We start from the raw sequence: 20,861 nt of genomic DNA on the forward strand, positions 1-20,861 counted from the left end.
AAGAGGGGTAGGAGGGAGCAAACACTTGGTGTGCTTACTACATGCCAGGCACTTTGGATAGGTCTCTCTCTCTTTTTTGCTGCAAAGTCCCATTTTCCAGATAAGGCCTGAAGCTCAGAGAGCTAAAGCAACTTGTTTTAGGTTTCCTAGTGAGCCCAGTGACACAGCTGGGGTCAGAATCCAGGTCATCCTGACTCTCGCACTGTGCTGATTCTTGTAGCATGGAGGGCCATTGGCTCAAGGATCATCTCTCTCTTATAATTTTTTTATGGTGAAAAGATATACATATATTTAGAATTAGCCAGCTGGACTCAGTTTAGATGATCCCAATTTTGTTGGCAACATCCAAAGCATTGTAATCAGGAGCCAGTCCAACATATGCCTTCTCTCCATCAGGCTGAATCAGGGTGTTGACCTGGGCCACATCAATGTCATAGAGCTTCTTCACAGCCTGTTTGATCTGGTGCTTGTTGGTTTTAACATCCACAATGAACACAAGTGTGTTGTTGTCTTCTATCTTCATGGCGGACTCAGCGTCAGCAGAAACTTGGTGATGGCATAGTAGTCAAGCTTGTTTCTCCTGGGGGAGCTCTTCCGAGGATATTTGGGCTGCCTCTGGAGTTGCAGTGTCTTGGGCCACCTCAAGGTGGGTGACCTGCGGATCTTCTTTTTTTGTGTGTGGCTATGGACACCTTTCAACACTGCCTTCTTGAGTTCGGCTTTAGGAGGGGCAGGAGCTTCCTTCTTCGCCTTCAGTGCCATCTTGTGAAAAAGGATCATCTCTAATGAAGGCTTTCAGCCTGTATGCCCTGAATGTAGAACTGACCACCTGTGGCTCTGGATCCCCATTGTGCTCCATATGAACATCTCCCAGGGCACCTGCACACTTCTCAGATTTATTTTATTTACATACTATCTTCCCTCATTAGGCAGTGAGCTCCTTGAGGACAGGGGGTGATCTTGGTCATCTCTGCATCCCTGGTATGTAGCATAAAGCCTGTGCATATTAGGTATTCAGTAAATGTGTGTTGCATGAATGGTGGGAGGTGCTTGGAAGGCCTCTTCCTGTGCATCTTCCTGCCTCCTTGGAATTAACCCAATGATGAGGGGTAGAGGGACACCAGAGGATGGACTGAGGGGCTGGGGTTGAGGTGTGGGAATGTCTTGTCCGGCAGCCTTTCCAGATTCCCACACTCACCTGCACTCACGCTTCATCCCAGGCATGCTGCATGACATTGTCCAGCCTCTCCTGCACTCCTGCCTCTATGTCCCGGCACCTTTTCTCCTCTTGGGTTTGGTGACCAGGGGACATGTCTGGCATTAGGAGCAAAACTATTCTTCTCCATTCTATTTTATTATCACAAGAGCTTCATGAGGTAGGATGGGTGGAGATGCTCTGCCTCCATGTTACAGCTAAGATGAGTCAAACTCCAAGTTCACACAAGTTGGTGGTAGAACAGGGTCCAGTGATGATGGGGTGGGGGCAGTTTTCTTTCCTTTTTTACTTTTTTCTTTTCTTTCTTTTTTTTTTTTTTTTGAGATGGAGTCTTGCTCTGTCAACCAGCCTGGAGTGCAGTGGTGCAATCTCAGCTCACTGCAACCTCTGCCTCCCAGGTTCAAGCAATTCTCCTGCCTCAGCCTCCCCAGTAGCTGGGACTACAGGCGCGTGCCACCACGCCTGACTAACTTTTTGTATCTTTAGTAGAGATGAGGTTTCACCACGTTAGCCACGATGGTCTCGATCTCCTTACCTCGTGATGCGCCTGCCTTGGCCTCCCAAAGTACTAGAATTACAAGCGTGAGCCACCGTGCCCGGCCTGGGGGCAGTTTTCTGAATCAGGCACAGGCTGGGCTTCCCCAGGGACTTAAGGAAGCTGGTTCTGTTTGCCCTTCTCCAAGGCATATGGGGCAAAAGGGTCCCTACTTCATCTGTGAGATGGAATGGAGAGAACCCCAGAATCTTGGCCCCAGCCATCACTTTCCAGCCCTTCTGCAGTCTTGATGGTTGCCAGTAGGTGCCGTCAGTTTGCAACTTTTTGGTCTGTCCTGCAGGTCCGGCTGCCAGTCCCAATCTCCCTGCAATCATCTCTCAGTCTGCACTTGCAGGAAGTAGGAGGTAGCCCAACCCCCATGAGGCTGAAAGACTCCTGTCCTGGAGAAGCAGGAAGCGGGGTCTCTGAACTGTATTTCAGCTTGGCTGACCTGCAGCTTTCTAGGCCAAGACAAAAACAAACAAACAAACAAACAAACCAACCAACCAACCAACCACGGTGGGTTACTGATTATTCCTGGACAGGTACCCTTATCCTGAAACTAGCTCCAGTACAGCAGAAACCTTTGTAGGGGAGGATGGGTGGGAATTAGGGGGGTCCTGAGAGGGAACCTAGGAGATGGATCTTTGCTCCAAATGCTACTGCAGGCCTCTTCTCAATTTGGGCAGGATTGGGCAAGGTTGGGGGAATAGGGGCATCGATAGGACTTCACAGAGGGTCAAGCCAGGCCCAACACTAGCCCAAGTAGCAACACTGGGTGAATTAAAAAAGCATCCCTTCCTTAAAATTCTTTTTTTTTTTTGAGACAGAGTCTTGCTCTGTCGCCCAGGCTGGAGTGCAGTGGTGCGATCTCAGCTCACTATAACCTCCTCCTCCTGGGGTTCAAGCGATTCTCCTGCCTCAGTCTCCCAAGTAGCTGGGATTACAGGCATGTGCCAGCACGCCCGGCTAATTTTTGTATATTTAGTAGAGATGGGGTTTCACCATGTTGGCCAGACTGGTCTCGAACTCCTGACCTCAGGTGATCTGCCCACCTTGGCTTCCCAAAGTGCTAGGATTACAGGCATGAGCCACCACGTCTGATCTTCTTTTATCTCTTTCTTTTCTTTTTTTTTTTTTTGAGACGGAGTCTCGCTCTGTCGCCCAGGCTGGAGTGCAGTGGCCGGATTTCAGCTCACTTGCAAGCTCCACCTCCCGGGTTCACGCCATTCTCCTGCCTCAGCCTCCCGACTAGCTGGGACTACAGGTGCCTTTTTTTGGGTATTTTTTAGTAGAGACGGGGTTTCACCGTGTTAGCCAGGATGGTCTCAATCTCCTGACCTCGTGATCTGCCCGTCTCGGCCTCCCAAAGTGCTGGGATTACAGGCGTGAGCCACCACGCCCGGCCTATCTCTTTTCCTTCCTTCCTTCCTTCCTTCCTTCCTTCCTTCCTTCCTTCCTTCCTTCCTTCCCTCCCTCCCTCCTTCCTTCCTTCCTTTTCTTTCTGACAGAGTTTTCTTCTTTCACCTAGGCTGGTGTGCGGTGGCATAATTCTAGCTCACTGCAGCCTCCAACTCCTGGGCTCAAGAGATTCTCCTGCCTCAGGCTCCCGAGTACCAGAGACCACAGGCGAACGCCATCACACCCGGCTAATTTTACAATTTTTTTTTTTTTTTTTATAGAGACAAGGTCTCACTACATTGCCCAGACTGGTCTTGAACTCCTGGGCTCAAGTGATCCTCCCGCCTCAGCCTCCAAAATGCAGGGATTACAGGTGTGAGCCACTGCTGCAGGCCCCTAAAAAATCCTTCACTGCCATCTGGGAAATGATCACAACTCTACAAATACATAATGACTACAAGGAATGGGGACCCACTGGAGTTGTTCAACGCAAAACTTGCACACTGCAAATGGCAATCTCCCAGGCCTGCCTCCCTCCACGAGTGGGTCTGAATGGGCCTGAGAGGCAAACATTCAGGAAGGAGGAAGAGGCTCGGTGGCACCTCCTTCCCCGGGAGTTCTGCTGATTCCATCTTGGGGAAGCAGGGTGGACCAGGGCCCAAATGAGCCCCGGGGAGACTGCGGGGGTGGGAGAGGTTGCAAGGGGCAAGTGGGAAGAAGCCTGTTAACGTCTTAGGGCCACCAAGCCTTTCTGTGCCCCAAGCTAAGTGCCTGTACGCTTTACCGCACCTCACAAGACTTGGTCTCCAGCGGTTGAGGCTGAAAGCACTGGGGTGGGGTGGAAAGGGTTCTGTCCAGGGAGACCAGATCCGCAGAGCCGGGAGTCCGGGCTAGGAGGTCCCTTTCTCAGTGGGAGACTGAGGCCGCCTTGGCGGGGTGGGACAAGACTCCTCCGAGGTCGAGAGAGGGGGCCCCGCAGCAGCCCCTTGGCTTCCCTTCTCCCTTGCCTCCCCTCCGGGGCTCCGGTTCAGAGGCGCTCTGGGCGCCTGCCACGGCTTCCAAACTGCGCCGCTTCCTTCTTCGGCAGAAAAGGACTTTCAGATGTAGCGGCGGCGGCGGCGGCGGCGGCGACTCAGGACAGCGCCCCCTCCCCCTAACGGCCGCCTCTCCCTCTCCCCCTTGCCCGCCCCGGCTCCCCCACCTCTGGGAAGGCGCTGGGGGTGTGGCCAGGGACCGGTATAAAGTCCGGGGGAGCCGGTCCCGGGCAGCCGCTCAGCCCCCTGCCCCCTCGCCGCCCGCCGCCTGCCTGGGCCGGGCCGAGGATGCGGCGCAGCGCCTCGGCGGCCAGGCTTGCTCCCCTCCGGTCCGCCTGCTAACTTCCCCCGCTCCGTCCCCGTTCGCCTGCCGGGCCGCCCCGTCTCCCCGCGCCCTCCGGGTCGGGTCCTCCAGGCACGCCGGGCGCTGCAGCCGTGTGCCCTCCGCCGCCCGCCCGCGCGCCCGCGCTCCCCGCCTGCGCCCCGCGCCCCGCGCCCGCGCCCAGTCCTCGCGCGGTCATGCTGCCCCTCTGCCTCGTGGCCGCCCTGCTCCTGGCCGCCGGGCCCGGGCCGAGCCTGGCCGACGAAGCCATCCACTGCCCGCCCTGCTCCGAGGAGAAGCTGGCGCGCTGCCGCCCCCCCGTGGGCTGCGAGGAGCTGGTGCGAGAGCCCGGCTGCGGCTGTTGCGCCACTTGCGCCCTGGGCTTGGGGATGCCCTGCGGGGTGTACACCCCCCGCTGCGGCTCGGGCCTGCGCTGCTACCCGCCCCGGGGGGTGGAGAAGCCCCTGCATACACTGATGCACGGGCAAGGCGTGTGCATGGAGCTGGCGGAGATCGAGGCTATCCAGGAAAGCCTGCAGCCCTCTGGTAAGGTACCCCTGGCCTCCCAGTTCCCTCCTGAGTGCGCTCCCTTCCCAGAGGCTTCTTCCCCATTCCAGCCGCCCTGGAAGGCCCTTAAAAATCCCCTGTGAGTTGAAGAGAGGGCAGGTACGTGGCAGGGCCCGACTGGCATGGGACGGGCTCACCAAGGAAACTGCTACCGAGTCCCTAGCAGCCTGTTGCCATCACCAAGGGAGACTGCCCCATCGCTCCATCTCAAACCTCCAAGGACTGTCTATTTGATAAGGGGGTCCCAGTGGGAGGCCTGGCTGCTGGTGCAAGAGTGGCAGACTAAGGTCCAGTTAAGTCAGCTGTCTAGGGCCAGAGAACTGGAGGATGGTGGTGGGGTGTGTGTTGGGGAGGATGGGGGAGGGGGGAAAGCTTTCTGTTCCTGATCCAGGCCGAGGGTGAAATCCCAGTGGTCTGGGGAGCTAGAGCCTGAACTTTTTTTTTTTTTTTTACATGGTCCAGTGGTGGAGTGGGACATACAAATTAGAGGGACTTTGGCGGTGAGGGGCATTAGACTTGCCCTTCCCCAAAGCCCGGAACCAGGTCACCTTGTTGTTTGAGAGGCAGTGAGAAGACAGGGGTCCCTCTGCCAGGCCTGGGCACCTCTGCCTGCCCTGGTATACAGGCCCCCTGTTCTTTTCTGCAGGCAGGTATGATTTGAGGTGGCAGAAAAGTCTTGGCTCCCAGCCCAGAGCTGCAGAAACCTCATGTGTGTGGGTTAGGGAATAGAGAAGTGGATGGGGGGGCCGGGGGAGAAAAACAGAGAGAGAGAGAGAGAGAGACTGAGAAGGCCCTTGCCCTAACCTCATTCTTACACTTTCTTTTTTTTGTTTCTCAGTGAGCCTTTCTCAGTTTCTTCTTAGACTCTCAGTCTGTTTTCCTTCTTTCTCTTGCTCTTTTGTTCTTCCTGATATGTTTCTCAGCCTCTAGTTCACTAGTCATGCTCTCCAGTTCTGTTTTCCTCAGTGTCTTCTGCTCATCATGCCTTTCTTTCTCCACTTTATTCTGTGTTTCTGTTTCAGTTGCTTTTCTTCTCTTCCTCTCTTTCTGTTGCTCCTTCTCTGTGTCTCTGTTACTGTTTCTGTCTTTCTCTGTTACTTTGGGAATCTCTCTGTCTGCCTTTCTGTATCTATGCCTCTGTTTCTCATTCCGTCTCTGACTCTGTTTTGCTCTCCTGTGCCTCTGACTGTCTCTGTCTCTTTTCCTGGTGCTTGAAGCTTCCATTGTTGCAGTCCGGATACTGGGACTCCAGCCCCAAGCTTCCTGTCCTGGGTCCCAAACCCTCTACTTCCTCAATCCTCTGCAGCTTGTCAGCCGAGGAGAGCAGGATGCAGGGAAAACAGGAAGGAGGTGGACTCCAGGGGTCTGGGCCTCGGGCCTCTCTGCCCTTCCTGCCCTTGGGTAGGGAGAGATGGGTCAGCAGAAAACATTCTAGGAGAAATGCCAGCCTGGCATCCCGCATATCTGGGAAGGGGGGTCCTGGGGGAGAAAGTTGCTAATCTTGGGGCAGAGATGCCGGAGGCAGTGGTAGAGGAGGGGTACTGAGACTGGGGAGCAAGGCTGAGCCCTTGGTTTCTCAGGGGTACAACAGGGTCACGTTCCCTTTGAATTTCCATCCTCCACCAGCCAGAGGGTATCTGACACCAGATAAGGATGGCTGCTAGCCTCCTCCTCTCTCAGCACTTTGAATGCAAGACAGAAGAGCCCTCAAAGGGCTGCGTAGGAATACCTCATCCTCTGGTTGGGTAGGAATACTCCATCCTGTAGCGGAGGAAAATAAGATCCCCCAGGGGTTTGGGGAGGGCATGGCATGAAAAGTCTGTGGTTGTCCTCTGGATGTAATGCAAACTGGCCTCCAGGAGTGTCTAGGGGCTGAGTGTGGAGGTTCATGCTTGTAATCCCAATACTTTGAAAAAATGACTTGAGGCCAGGAGTTCGAGACCAGCCTGAGCAATATAGCCAGACCCCCATCTCTCCAAAAAAAAAAAAAAAAGTTAGCCAACTGCAGTGTCTCATGCCTGTAGTCCCAGCTACTTGGGAGTCTGAGATGGGAAGCTCAAGGTTACAATGAGCTATGATCACATGATTGCATTCCAGCCTGGGCGACTCTATTTCTCTATTTCGTAAAAAAAAAAAAAAAAAAAAAAAGGGGGGGTAGACTGGGCGCAGTGGCTCACGCCTGTAATCTCAGTACTTTGGGAGGCTGAGGAGGGTGAATCACCTGAGGTCAGGAGTTTGAGGCCTGACCTCAGGAGTTTGAGATGGTGAAACCCCGTCTCAACTAAAAATACAAAAATTTGCTGGGCATGGTGGTACCCGCCTGTGGTCCCAGCTACTCGGGAGGCTGAGGCAGGAGAATCACTTGAACCTGGGAGGTGGAGGTTGCAGTGAACCAAGATTGCGCCACTGTGTTTTGCCTGGGTGACAGAGCGAGATTCCGTCTAAAAAACAAACAAACAAACAAACAAACAAACAAACAAACAAACAACAGTGTCTTGGAATGGGGCGGCTTTAGGTCCCCTTTGGATGACACAGCCGAGGTCTGTAATGCCCCTCCTCCTTTCCTCCTTGCCTTGTCCTCCAGCCATGCAATGGATGCAGGTATCTGGAGAGAGACAGGGGAAGCCTGGAGGTACCTACTGAGCAAGCTATGCCCGTGCCCTCCCACACCTCCTAGTCATCATAGAAGTAATTCCTTGCTGTGACCTGGGCCACATGGCACCATGTAAAAGGCACTCTCTAGAGTTCTGCTGCAGCCCTGCAGGGTCTGTGGGTGAGATAAGGTGACCAAGCCCCTACCCACCCATCTTTTTAGCTTTACACAGTCAGTAGGCCACTGTCTGCTTTAGGTCCCAAGGATTGGGCCCACTGGCCTGCGAATAGCTTGATCAAGGGTACCCGTCTATTCTTTCTGCCTTTTCCTTTTGGGACTGAGTGTCAGCAGGTGGCTGGGGGAGGCTGGCCACTTGGCATGCCTCCTTCTTTGGCTGCTATGGTCCAGCTGCCTCTTGTTTGCCCCAGGGTCAGATCTCCCCTTTCCATCTCCAGCCATCCCCGCCCGCCCTCCTGTCTCAGCTTTCCATGAGCTGGCCAGGTTGTGGCTTAATACCACTGAGGCCATCAGAGATGAGGCGGGGTGCGTGCGTCAAAAGGCCACAAGTCTCCATCTTGGTACTGGTCCTCGACTCATGGAATCTGGGGGAGTGGACAGCGGAAAGATCAGCGTTTGGACAGGGAGTTCCTAAGCTGGACTCTCAGTCCCTTTGGGACAGGGTTAGGGAACAGGCAGGCTGGGTTAATTTTTAGTCAATGCAGCAAATACTGCCCCCCTACTTCAGTACTGGGAATCCAGTTATGTCATGGGAACAAGGGCATTCCCAGAAATTCTGTGCCTTGTGGGGAGGGGGAGGGAGGAGCATGGCCGCTTCCCATTTTTAATTTAGTACTGGCAAAGCCAGCAGTATTGGTGCCTCGGGTATCAGGAGTCTTTCCACTTAAAAACAGAGTGCTGCAGAGCTAAGCCTCTCCTCCTCCCCTTCCACCAAGTCTACTTCAGTTTCCTAATTTGTAAAGCGGGGAGGGCAACAGGACCTGCCTCACGGTGTTGGGGTGTCTGGCGTGGGGCAAGAGCTCAATAAATTGAAGTGATGATGAAGAAGAAGCCAATGCTAGGACTTAGGGAAACAGTAGGACAAGGGAGCAAATTTGGGGCAACATTCAGGGGAATTGAGAGGGGTAGGGTGGCCTTTGGTGCATTTTGCTGCTGTCACCATGGGAAGAACAGGCCAAGTTGCCTTACCTGACTTTTTATTCTGAGGCTGGCAGCATGACACAGCTGTTGGGGGGATACCCCTTGAGCCAGACCTCAGAGAAAGGGCCTGGTACCCAGCACCAGTGGTCTTGGCTTCTCCAGCCAGAGTCTAGGGGAAGAGGGAAAAGACCTTTCTAGCAGGACAGGTGGGTGACCCTCTGGATCACAGCTGAAATTTCTGGTCGGGATGGATGGGTCCACACAGTACATAGCCTAGGTGTCTCTCAGGGGCCAGGAGGTGGTGTTGGGGAGAAATCGTGAGGGTAAAATCAGGCAACAGGAAAGAGGAAATCCTCTGACTTTTGCCACAAACTTTGCAGCCGGTGGTGCCAAAGCTGTGTGGCCTCTTCTCTCTCTGACACCTTCCCTTCCTCTGCTGCTGGAGCAAAGACCGAGGTTTCCCCTATAGCCAGATGTCAGCTGGCTTAGCTCCAAGCTGGGGGCTGTAGGAGGACCAAGCCTGCTTGGAAGTCCCATCTCCCAAACAAGCTTTTTGGAGGTCAGACTTTTCAGGGGAATAGGTCTGACTCCACTCCTGCTCAGAGGGGAACCCACAGGCACTGGAATTTCTCCAGAGGGCACTACCAGGATGAGTGGCACCAGGTGGCTGGAAAATAGCAAGTATTTAGCCAGTTTTGGAGATGAGAAGGTTAATGTTATCAAGAGACTCAATGCTGTAACCCTTACCCCCACAAAAACCTAGTGCTTAGGGGTGGATCCTGGGGTGGCTCTTCAGTCTGCCAGTTAAGCAGGGTTGGGCAAGGAAAAGTTACAGATTACACGGAAAGTCAACAAACCACGGTGCAGAGAAGCTGTTGAAGTCAGCATGCCCTGTCCTGGCTCTGTGTCTCTGACCAGGGCAGGGTCAGAGTGCCCAGGTGCATGTGGGTAAGGCACATGTGGATGAGTGTGTGTCTGGACACGTGATTGTTTGTATACATTTGCGATTCTTGAGCCCCAGCCTGTCTGTGTGTGAGTAGGCAAATACAGATTTACCCTGTGTCCCCATGAGACTAGGGAGGGAGCTACTCTCCCTATCTGGTGGGTTCTACTCCGTGTAGACAAGAACTGGGGATAAGTAGGATGGCTAATGGGGAACCTAACAAGGGAGAAGCCAGGCAGGCTGCTGGCTCAGCTTTTCCCAGGTAACCCCTGATGTGACATGGGGCCATACTAACCCAAGAGCATGAGCCATGCCTGTGGGCTCACCCTGTGCCCCATGCAGCCCTAGGCTTCAATGAGCATACCTAATCCTCCTTGATGGTAAACATCCCAAATATTCATTAACAATCCTCTGAGGGTTAGTTGTTTGTGAACTTTGACTCATACAAAGCTCAGCACTGTGGCTCACACCTGTAATCCTAGCACTTTGGGAAGTCTAGGTAGGAGGATCACTTGAGGGCAGGAGTTTGAGACCAGCCTGGGCAACGTAGTGAGACCCTGTCTCTTAAAAAAAGAGAGAGAGAAGAAACTCAACACGGAAAGCATAGTTGTGGTCATGCTTCTATTCCATATCTCTTAAGATTTTTGAGGCTGCTGCTACCCTAATGCTCCACACCTCCAGGGTGGGAGCTCACTCCTGAAAACTCTTCCCCGCTCCTGGAACTCCTGAAAAACCTTCCTCACTCCTTGAACCAAAGAATATTCTGCCCATTTACTGAGAGGAATGAATCACTGTACAAAATAGTGCTTGCTTTTTTAAAAAATTGAGACAGGGTCTCACTTGTTGCACAGGCTGAAGTGCAGTGGCTTGATCACTGCTCACTGCAGCCTCGACCTCCTGGGCTCAGGTGATCCTCCCACCTCAGCCTCCCAGGTAGGTGGCACTACACGTGTGCATCACTGCACCAGGCTAATTTTTTGTGGAGATAGGGTTTCACTATGTTTCCTAGGCTGGTCTTGAACTCCTGGGCTCAAGCGATCCACCTATCTCGGCCTTCCAAAGTGTTGGGATTACAGGCGTGAGCCACCCTGGCTGGCCCCTAGTACTTTCTTTTATGGTCGTTACAAGAAAGCAAACTCAGGAAAAACAAAGGCTTTCCAGGTTGGAAGGGTGCCCCCAGGTGTTATCGTGTCCTGGGCTGTGGCAAACAAGTCCACGTGATCTCCTCCAGTCGTACCTAAGTAACATGGTGGGGCCTTTGTTCATATCTCAGCTCAGCCTCTGTCCTTCTGACATTTGGTTCTGATTCTTTAATTCTTGAATTTTTTTTTTGTTTGTTTGTTTGTTTTTGTTTTAAGAGACAGGGTCTCGCTGTGTTACCCAGGCTGGAGTGCAGTGGCGCAATCATAGCTCACTGTAGCCTTGATGTACTGGGGTCAAGTGATCCTCCCACCTCAGTCTTCTAAGTAGTTAGGACCACAGGCATGTGCTACCACGTCTGGCTATTTTTTTTTTTTTTGGTAGAGACAGGGTCTTGCTATGTTGCCCACGTTAGTCTTGAACTCCTGGCCTCAAGTGATCCTCCCACCTCGGCCTCTCAAAGCACTGGGATTACAGGTGTGAGCACCCAGCCTGGTTCTAATTCTTTGAGGTCTTCCATTTCCTCTTTCTCTCCACTCTGCAGCTCCAGCTTATACCCCTGAAACACTGTGACTCCATCCTCAAGCCTTATGGCTTTGTGCAAGGTGGAGGCATGGAGGGAGGTGATCACTGGGCCAGCTTAGGTTTCTTTGGCTGGAGGAATTCCTTGGGAGGGTCTCCAAGGAAGGGCCTGGATCCCAGATCTTTCTCTGGTTCCTAACCGAGGGCTCAGGATCCATCTTCTTATGGGCTCCTTGGCACAATCCTCATCTTCTGAAGTTTATGCTTCTTCTTTTGCTGCCTACCTTGGCCGGGGGGTCTTGCTATAGTGTCTTCTCTTTGGTTGACTCTTAGGAACTTGATGTAGGACTGGAGTCCCCTCTGGACTGTCCTTGGGATTTTAAATGCGCAGAAGGATGGATTATATCTGTCTTCTCTATTTATTTCTTTCCTTTTATTCCTCTTTCTAAGCCAGCCCTCCACCGTGACAAAAATCTTCTTCCATCCTTGGTGAATTTTATTAATAACCTTTGGCGTGGAAGGTTATTGACAAAGACTTTCTGGTTCGATTCCTCCTTGCCTTGTTTGCTTTTATCCACATATTTCTCCCTACACCCCCCAAACTAGGAGAATGAAAAGAGAACCAACCCCCAAACTTTGGCTAGGCAGAAAAATACCATTTGACCCAGAGGCAGCTCTGGGATCGCTGCCACGCATGGAGGAACCTGCTAACTCCTCAGGAAAAAAAAATCCTGACGCAAACCAGATGTAACCTCCTGTCCGGCTGCCAACATCTGGAATGCTGGCAGGGGCTTTGCACTCAGGCCAGCAGAGAGCTGCCAAGCCCGAGCATTTCAGAGGTGGCTCTGATCTGCAGAGAGGTCTTTCAGCCTCTTTCTCCAGCTCGCCCTGTAATCTGGTTCTGACTGCCTGGAGGGAGGAGCAGTGGTTACAGTTCTGGGACTCGAGCATGGGGTTTTTCTTTTTTTAAAAAATGTATTTTATTTTATTTTTAAAGAGCCGGGGTCTTGCTCTGTCACCCAGGCTGGAGTGCAGTGGTGTGATCATAGCTCACTGTTAACCTGGAATTCCTGGGTTCAAGTGATGCTCCCGCCTCAGCCTCCTGAGTAGCTAGGACTACAGGCACATGCCACCGTACCCGGTTAATTTAAAAATTTTTTGTAAAGATGGGGCCTTGCCATATTGCCTAGGCTGGTCTCAAACTCTGGCCTTAAGTAATCTTCCTTTCTCAGCCTCCCAAAGTGTTGGGATTACAGGCATGAGCCACAATGCCCTATTTAGATGAAGTTTTTCTTGAGCTCAGATAGGGCCTTCAGGAGATCCCACAGAGGGGTTGAAGGTCCAGCCTCATCACTCCTATCTCCAGATCCCCGGTGCCCTGGTTCTGGGCACCCCCTATGGACTTTGGATGGAGTCTGAAGTCTAAGAAGGGAAACTTCCAGGTGGGGGACTGAAGGAATGTGTGAGGCTGTTCTTGTGGTCCTGGGGCCACACACGTTGTATTACACACACACACACACACACAAACACACACACACACACAAACACACACACACAAACACACACACACACACAGTCACTCTTCCTCATGCAGGCGGATACACTAACTCCCAGTCTCTCCCACCCAGCCAATGGGGAGAGCCTTTTGGGCTAGAGTTCTCATTGCTCATGGAAACTCTGATTCTGGCCATTTGGAAGAGGGTGAGCAGAGCCCACAGCCCTGGGGATCCCCTGGCTGGCACAGCCAGCCACCGAAAAAATCAGGAAAGGCGACAGGGAGAACGATCAGATGGAGAGGGGGATGGCGGGAGGAGCTGAATGGAAAGGGGACAGGATCCAGCAGGGGGCCCCCCTGCCTGCCTCAGACCTCCCTGCAGGGCCCAGGGGACCCTCCTGCCATCTGGGCAGCTGCAGCTGGTGACTCATCTGAGCACTGGCCTGGGTGGGGTGAGGGACAAGTCAAGGACTTCAAGAGGAATATTCTGAGAGATCCAGAGGAGAGGGGAGGAGGTAGGGGGCTGCTTTTGTTTCTTCCTGCTCCCCAGGTCCCCTGCTCTTCTCCAGCTCCAAGCTGGAGAATCCCCAGGAAGGAGAACATGGGTGGGAAACTGGGTTGGTGTGATGCTCTGACCTCTTCCGGTGCTGACCTCTCCTTATCGTGACCTGAATGCAGACAAGGATGAGGGCGACCACCCCAACAACAGCTTCAGCCCCTGCAGTGCCCATGACCGCAGGTGCCTGCAGAAACACTTCGCCAAAATTCGAGACCGGAGCACCAGTGGGGGCAAGATGAAGGTCAATGGGGCGCCCCGGGAGGATGCCCGGCCTGTGGTAAGGACCTCCGATGCACAAATGTGCATGTGCATAGACACACACACACACACACACACACGCCCCTCGCCCCCAAGCACGCACACACAAATACACCATCATCACCAGATCTGTGGCGTGTTCATTCAGCACACATTCTAGGGTGACTGCCGTGTGCAAGGTAAAACTAGCGTGAGTCGTCAGGACCCAGAGAACGCACTCATTCCCTTCCTTGGGATTCCTTTCCTGCCCATCAGTTATATCCATTGGGACTGCTTAAGTGATTATTAAATACTGAAAAATACTGAAAATACTATTCAGTATTATTATTATTATTTTTTTTTTGAGACAGAGTCTTGCTCTGTCGCCCGGGCTGGAGTGCGGTGGCCGGATCTCAGCTCACTGCAAGCTCCGCCTCCCGGGTTTACGCCATTCTCCTGCCTCAGCCTCCCGAGTAGCTGGGACTACAGGCGCCCGCCACCTCGCCCGGCTAGATTTTTGTATTTTTTAGTAGAGACGGGGTTTCACCGTGTTAGCCAGGATGGTCTCGATCTCCTGACCTCGTGATCCTCCCGTCTCGGCCTCCCAAAGTGCTGGGATTACAGGCTTGAGCCACCGCGCCCGGCCTATTCAGTATTAAATACTTAAAAACTTCTATACCGATTGGTAAAAAGCAGTTGCCCAAAGTGCCCTGGGGTTTCTTGGTATTTTTTGGATTCCCTACCCCAGACCTTCTCAGTAACCAAAGGACAAATGCTGGCCATAGCAGGGGGACTAGGGACCCTGCTTCAGGGTCTGGCTAATGTCCCTTCTGACGGTCTTACAAGTTGTCAGTTGTAAGTTTTATCTGTCCCTTCTGCATAGAAATCACCCCCTCCCTGGCTTTCTGTACAGGTTCCCACAGTCCGTTTCCCCACAGTGTCCCCTCACTTCCCACCCCTCCTTTGAAGAAGCTCTTTGGCTCGAGACCCTTTCCTTCGTGTGTCTACCCTCCCCACTGTGTCCTCTGGACCCAGGCCCCTCTCTTCACCTCACTAGGTCCTGCCCAGCCCCCGGGGCTCGGGCCTCCTTTTGGGGCCTTTAGTTCCCACTTAGCTCTGACCCCAGGCCTGGGCCTCCTGCCTCTCTTCCTTCTGCTGAGCAATTTTGTTCTCCCCTCCTCCAGCCCCAGGGCTCCTGCCAGAGCGAGCTGCACCGGGCCCTGGAGCGGCTGGCCGCTTCACAGAGCCGCACCCACGAGGACCTCTACATCATTCCCATCCCCAACTGCGACCGCAACGGCAACTTCCACCCCAAGCAGGTGGGTCTCTGTCTCCCGCTGGCTTGCCCCTGGCCTCAGCTCTGGGGCATTCCCGGCCTCTCCGCAGGATGGTCCAGGATGGAGATCTCAGGAAGGGGAAACTCCTCAACCCCAACCCAACCCCTTGGAGCCTCCCTAAACCCTACATCAGCATCAGAACGTCACTCATTTTGGAGATGAGGAAACTGTGATCCAGAGAGGAATAAAAGCGCCCGGGCTAGTCCAAAGTCATTTAGCAAGTTAACAGCGGATCTTGCCTCCCTATCCAGGGCAGTTTCCCTCACCCCTGGGTTTCACCATCTCTGGTACAGACCTAGCAACCCTGACAACCTCTGGCTCCCAACACTCTCTCATTCACTCTGCTCTATTCCTATGAGTAATTCCTCCTGCCACTGAGTGAGGTTTCATCTGGGAATGGAGGGCCAAAGTCATGAGGAGTCAGGGAGGAAACTCAGCCTACCCCTCCCTGCAAGGCAAGCAGCAAAACCACCTGGAGTACAGCAAGGGTGGAGGTAAAGCCAGACGGGATGGTTGGAGACAGGCACTTTGGGTAGAAGCAGAGGAAGGAGTGGGCAGGAGAGAAGACACAAAGGCAGCAACTTCTCTATTCCTTCTTGCCCTTGGAAGCTGGGGTCCTCTGACAAGCCTGCAGGAGGCTGGGATGGTCAGCAGGGTTGGCCTCTTCCAGCCCATCTCTGGCCCATCAGAATGAGTGGCCTGTCTGGGCAGGGCCTGGTGTGCCTCCTGCTGGGTGTGGCCTGGGGAACCCTAGCCTGGAGCTCTTTGTGGGTGTAGACAGACCCATTGCCCTGCTCCATGAGCTATAGATAAATCCACAATTTGAGCTGCCACTTGGCCAGTGGAGGCCTAGATACAAGGACAAAGGCTGCCCTGGGTCTGTGCATCCCAGGATGGCATGAAAAGGATATGAGTGAAGGGCCAGAGAGGGCGCCCCAAAACCAATGCCTAGTCTATTTCTAACCTTTATCCTAACACGGATTTTATCCTCGTCCCAATTTAAAAAACTTTTTCTTGGCCGGGCGCGGTGGCTCACGCCTGTAATCCCAGCACTTTGGGAGGCCGAGGAGGGTGGATCACGAGGTCAGGAGATGGAGACCATCCTGGCTAACACGGTGAAACCCCGTCTCTACTGAAAATACAAAAAATTAGCCGGGCGTGGTGGCGGGCGCCTGTAGTCCCAGCTACTTGGGAGGCTGAAGCAGCAGAATGATGTGAACCTGGGAGGCGGAGCTTGCAGTGAGCCGAGGTCGCGCCACTGCACTCCAACCTGGGTGGCAGAGCGAGACTCCGTTTCAAAAACAAAAAACAAAAAACAAAAAAACCCCACCTTTTTATCTTAATTGTAAAGAAACAATTAATAGCTTTATTTTTTAGAGTGGTTTTAGGTTCACAGAAAACGAGCAAGAGTACAGAGTTTCCATGTACTGTCCTCTACCTCAGTTTCCTCATTATTAACGTCTTACATTATATTTGTTGCAATTGATGAACCAATATTGGTATATTATTATTAATTAGTGGTTTATATTAGGGTTCACTTTTTGTGTTGTATAATCTATGCATTTTCTTCTCCCGTTTTTTTTTTTTGAGAGACAGGGTCTCACTCAGTCTCCCGGGCTGGAGTGCAGTGGCGCCATCACAGCTCACTACAACCTCCACATCCTGGGCTCTAGTGATCCTCCTACCTCAGCCTTCTGAGTAGCTGGGACCACAGGCACACAACTATGTCAGGCTAATTTTTTTTGTTGTTTGTTTTGAGACACAATTTGGCTCTTGTTGCTGAGGCTGGAGTGCAATGACGGAATCTCCGCTCACTGCAACCTCCACCTCCCGGGTTCAAGCGATTCTCCTGCCTCAGCTTCTGAGTAGCTGGGATTACAGGTGCCTGCCACCACGCCTGGCTAATTTTTTGTATTTTTAGGAGAGATGGGGTTTTGCCATGTTGGCCAGGCTGGTCTTGAACTGCACCTAAAGTGATCCACCCACCTTGGCCTTCCAAAGTGCTGGGATTACAGGCATGAGCCACCATGCCTGCATGGCAGGCTAATTTAAAAAAAATTTTTTTTGTAGATGGAGTCTCACACTCTGTCCTCTAGGCTGGAATGCAGTGGCATGATCTTGGCTCACTGCAACCTCTGCCTCCCGGGTTCACGCCATTCTCCTGCCTCAGCCTCCTGAGTAGCTGGGACTACAGGCGTGCCACACTGCCTGGCTAATTTTTTGTATTTTTAGTAGAGACAGGGTTTCACCATGTTAGCCAGAATGGTCTCGATTTCCTGACTTTGTGATCCGCCCGCCTCGGCCTCCCAAAGTCCTGGGATTACAGGCGTGAGCCACCACGCCTGGCCTATGCCCGGGTAATTAAAAAAAAAAAAATTTGTGTAGAGATGGAGGAGTCTCTCTTTGTTGCTCAGGCTGGTCTCAAACTCCTGAGCTCAAGCGATCCACTGCCTCTGACTCCCAAAGTGCTGGGATTACAGGCTTGAGCCACTAGGCCTGGCCTCTTCCTCTGATTTTTATCCCATTGAAAGTTCTGACACTTGAACTTTATCCCCAGACCAATTCTGATCCTTAAGCCATCCTTTACTCCAAATTTAATTCTCACACTGAAATATACATTTGTGCCCCCTGAACCTCCTACTGTCTAGTTTTGACCCAAACTTTCGCTTAACTTTAATTATTCTGATCTTGACCTCTGTCTTTATCCCAATTGTGTTTCTAACCTGGGCTTTAACCCTCACCCAACTCATCCAACTCAAATTTTAGTCATATTTCCTAATTCAACTGCAACTCTTCTCCTGGTCCTACCTTAATCCCAACTTGAATCCTACTCATAACTATAATCCCTTTCTTAACATCCCAACCCAATCAGAATATGTACCCAAAACATCTCCAACCTGAACCCAGCCTTTCAAATCCAGCTGTGCCTTTAAACCCGAGGGCCTCCTTAAAGTCCTGCCTTCTAGAACTCTCTGGACCCTTCCTTCTTGACCGTGTTCTCCCTGCTTCAGTGAGCTCAGAAGACCCATGCTCAAAAAAGAGTCACGGCTCTCAGAGGCCATCTTGAAGCAGCAACCGTCTGACTTGGGGGCTGGGCTGGGATTGGGGTGGGTCACTTGGGGTCTCTTTTCCTGCCTTGGAACTAACTCCTCATGCCCTTCTCTTGGCAGTGTCACCCAGCTCTGGATGGGCAGCGTGGCAAATGCTGGTGTGTGGACCGGAAGACGGGGGTGAAGCTTCCGGGGGGCCTGGAGCCGAAGGGGGAGCTGGACTGCCACCAGCTGGCTGACAGCTTTCGAGAGTGAGGCCTGCCAGCAGGCCAGGGGCTCAGCGTCCCCTGCTACTCCTGTGCTCTGGAGGCTGCAGAGCTGACCCAGAGTGGAGTCTGAGTCTGAGTCCTGTCTCTGCCTGCAGCCCAGAAGTTTCCCTCAAGTGCACGTGTGCGTGTGCGTGTGTGTGTGTGCTTGTGAGCATGGGTGTGCCTTCGGGGTAAGCCAGAGCCTGGGGTGTTCTCTTTGGTATTACACAGCCCAAGAGGACTGAGAGTGGCACTTAGCCCAAGAGGTCTGAGCCCTGGTGTGTTTCCAGATCGATCCTGGATTCACTCACTCACTCATTCCTTCATTCATCCAGCCACCTAAAAACATTTACTGACCACGTACTACATGCCAGCTCCAGTTTTCAGCCTTGGGAGGTTTTATTCTGACTTCCTCTGATTTTGGCATGTGGAGACACTCCTATAAGGAGAGCTCAAGCCTGTGGGAGAAGAAAAATCGCATTCCCAGGGTCAGAGGAGAAGAGACATGTACCTTGACCGTCGTCCCTCCTCTCAAGCTAGTCAGAGGGTGGGAGCCTAAGGAAGCGTGGGGTAGCAGATGGTGTAATGGTCACGAGGTCCAGACCCACTCCCAAAGCTCAGACTGGCCAGGCTCCCTTTCTCTTCTTCCCCAGGTCCTTCCTTTAGGTCTGGTTGTTGCACCATCTGCTTGGTTGGCTGGCAGCTGAGAGCCCTGCTGTGGGGGAGGGAAGGGGGTCAAAGGAAGACTTGTAGCACAGAGGGCTAGGGAGGTGGGGTGCATTTCTTTGAGCAGTCAGGGTGGGAAGAAAGAATGCAAGAGTGGACTGAATGTGCCTAATGGAGAAGACCCACGTGCTAGGGGATGAGGGGCTTCCTGGGTCCTGTTCCCTACCCCATTTGTGGTCACAGCCATGAAGTCACCGGGATGACCCTGTCCTTCCAGTGGCTCACTCCCTGTGGCTCTGCCTCCCTCTCCATATCTCCTTCCCCTACACCTCCCTCCCCACACCTCCCTACTCCCCTGGGCATCTGGCTTGACTGGACAGAAGGAGACTTAGGAACCTACCAGTTGGCCATGATGTCTTTTCTTCTTTTTCTTTTTCTTTTTTTAACAAAACAGAACAAAACCAAAAAGTGTCCAAAGGATTGTGTTTGGTTGATTTATTCTCAGTTAGACACAGGGATGCACCAGGGGTGGAGAGAAGGGGACAGATTTTGGGAGGTGAGCATTGTGTGGTTCCTAGACCTGCCTGTATGGTAAGGGACTGCAGAAGGATGGCCAATCCACCTTCCTTTTCCCTGCAAGGGAAGTTTCCTAGGGAACTTCTTGGCTTCAAAGTCTGTGCTGTCTGTACTTAGACTCCCGGCAAACAATGGCTCCTGAAAGGGGGGCGTGACCAAGAACAGCCCTGTGGGGGCAGAGCTGTGTCTGGGGTCAGCTGGCATGTGGGGCTGGGGCATTTCCTAGGGCATCGGGCGGACTGGGCTTGCATCTGGATTTGATTTAATAATTTGTTGGGGAGGGGCAGGGACACTGCCCTGCATTTGGGGAAAGGGGGTAGATGCTTCAGCACATTCCACAGCTCTGACTGCTGAGATCTCTGACTCGGGCATTGTGCTGAGATTGGATTCTGAGGCTGGGAGGGGTTGACTTTGTTGTAGACTCAGTACCAGCCACAGCTTCAGAGTTTGTGCTCACATGGTATGCCTGGATTCTTGGCCATCCTCCAAATGCCCCTCTCCTCCCACACCTCTGTGCTGCGTGTGTGTGTGTGGTAGGGGGTAGGGGGTCTGGGAGCAGAAGCTGATCTCTCGGTGGGGGCCTTTTTCCAGGAGGTTGCAGGCAGTCTGGAGATGCTGCATTGAGCCTGCCGCCTGCTGCGGGGGCTCCCTCCTGTCTAGCTGTGTCCTGGATTCTCAGCCCCCTCCCCAGCTCCAGAGGCGCTCCCAGGCTTCTGATTTCACTGGGCCCCAACTTTGTTGGCACCTGTCCGGTCTGCATCTTGAGACTGGGTCTGCAGTTCCGTCTCTATCTTTGCCCCAGCAGCAAAGTCCTGCAGCCATCTGGTCTCCCTGAGGCACCACGGCGGCTGCCAGCAGCAGGAGATAAAGAACAAAGCGGGGTTGAGGGTTGCTCCCTCAGCCCCAGTCAGTCTTCACAGGGCCCCCTCCTTCTGGAGCCCAGGCCAGGGGAAAGTAACTCTTTCCCTAAGGCATCTTTTTCAGCCCCCCTTGTCTCTAGGCCCCTTCCCGATGCTCTAGCCTTGCACCCTTGGCAGTGGTGGTAGGAGGTCCTTTTTCTTTCATGAGCCTCCCCAAAAGCCCAGTTGGCTTGGAAGTAGCTGTGTGCATGGCCTGGGTGTACCTTCGTGACATACGTGCATTTGTGGAGTATGTGTGTGTGCATGCATGTGAGTGAGTACGACGCAGTGATACCTGAAACGTGAGAGCATATGGGCTTTTTGGGGGTGTGCATGCCTGTTTGATGTGTGAAGGCAAGGTGT

General features: G+C 53.0%; 1 protein-coding gene and 1 pseudogene across 1 annotated transcript; one reads left to right on the top strand and one right to left on the bottom strand.

Moving 5' to 3' along the window:
- Nucleotides 1-316: 316 nt before the first annotated feature.
- Nucleotides 317-762, bottom strand: LOC116418476 (annotated as a pseudogene).
- Nucleotides 763-4,393: 3,631 nt separating this feature from the next.
- On the top strand, nt 4,394-19,500 carry IGFBP4 (insulin like growth factor binding protein 4). Its single transcript, XM_023204202.1, has 4 exons — nt 4,394-5,054; nt 13,605-13,762; nt 14,907-15,041; nt 18,230-19,500. Exons 1-4 carry the CDS (start codon nt 4,706-4,708, stop codon nt 18,362-18,364), a joined length of 777 nt encoding a protein of 258 aa, XP_023059970.1. The 5' UTR covers nt 4,394-4,705; the 3' UTR covers nt 18,365-19,500.
- Nucleotides 19,501-20,861: the final 1,361 nt, after the last annotated feature.

Source organism: Piliocolobus tephrosceles, chromosome 16 (assembly GCF_002776525.5).
Source record: "Piliocolobus tephrosceles isolate RC106 chromosome 16, ASM277652v3, whole genome shotgun sequence".
Classification (NCBI taxonomy): Eukaryota; Metazoa; Chordata; class Mammalia; order Primates; family Cercopithecidae; genus Piliocolobus; species Piliocolobus tephrosceles.

Excerpts from the sequence above, each read along its gene's own strand:
- IGFBP4 (XM_023204202.1), top strand. The coding sequence starts at position 4,706 with ATGCTGCCCCTCTGCCTCGTGGCCGCCCTGCTCCTGGCCGCCGGGCCC. Across the intron at positions 5,055-13,604 it reads GGAAAGCCTGCAGCCCTCTG|ACAAGGATGAGGGCGACCAC; the intron begins GTAAGGTACCCC and ends ACCTGAATGCAG. Across the intron at positions 15,042-18,229 it reads GCAACTTCCACCCCAAGCAG|TGTCACCCAGCTCTGGATGG; the intron begins GTGGGTCTCTGT and ends TTCTCTTGGCAG.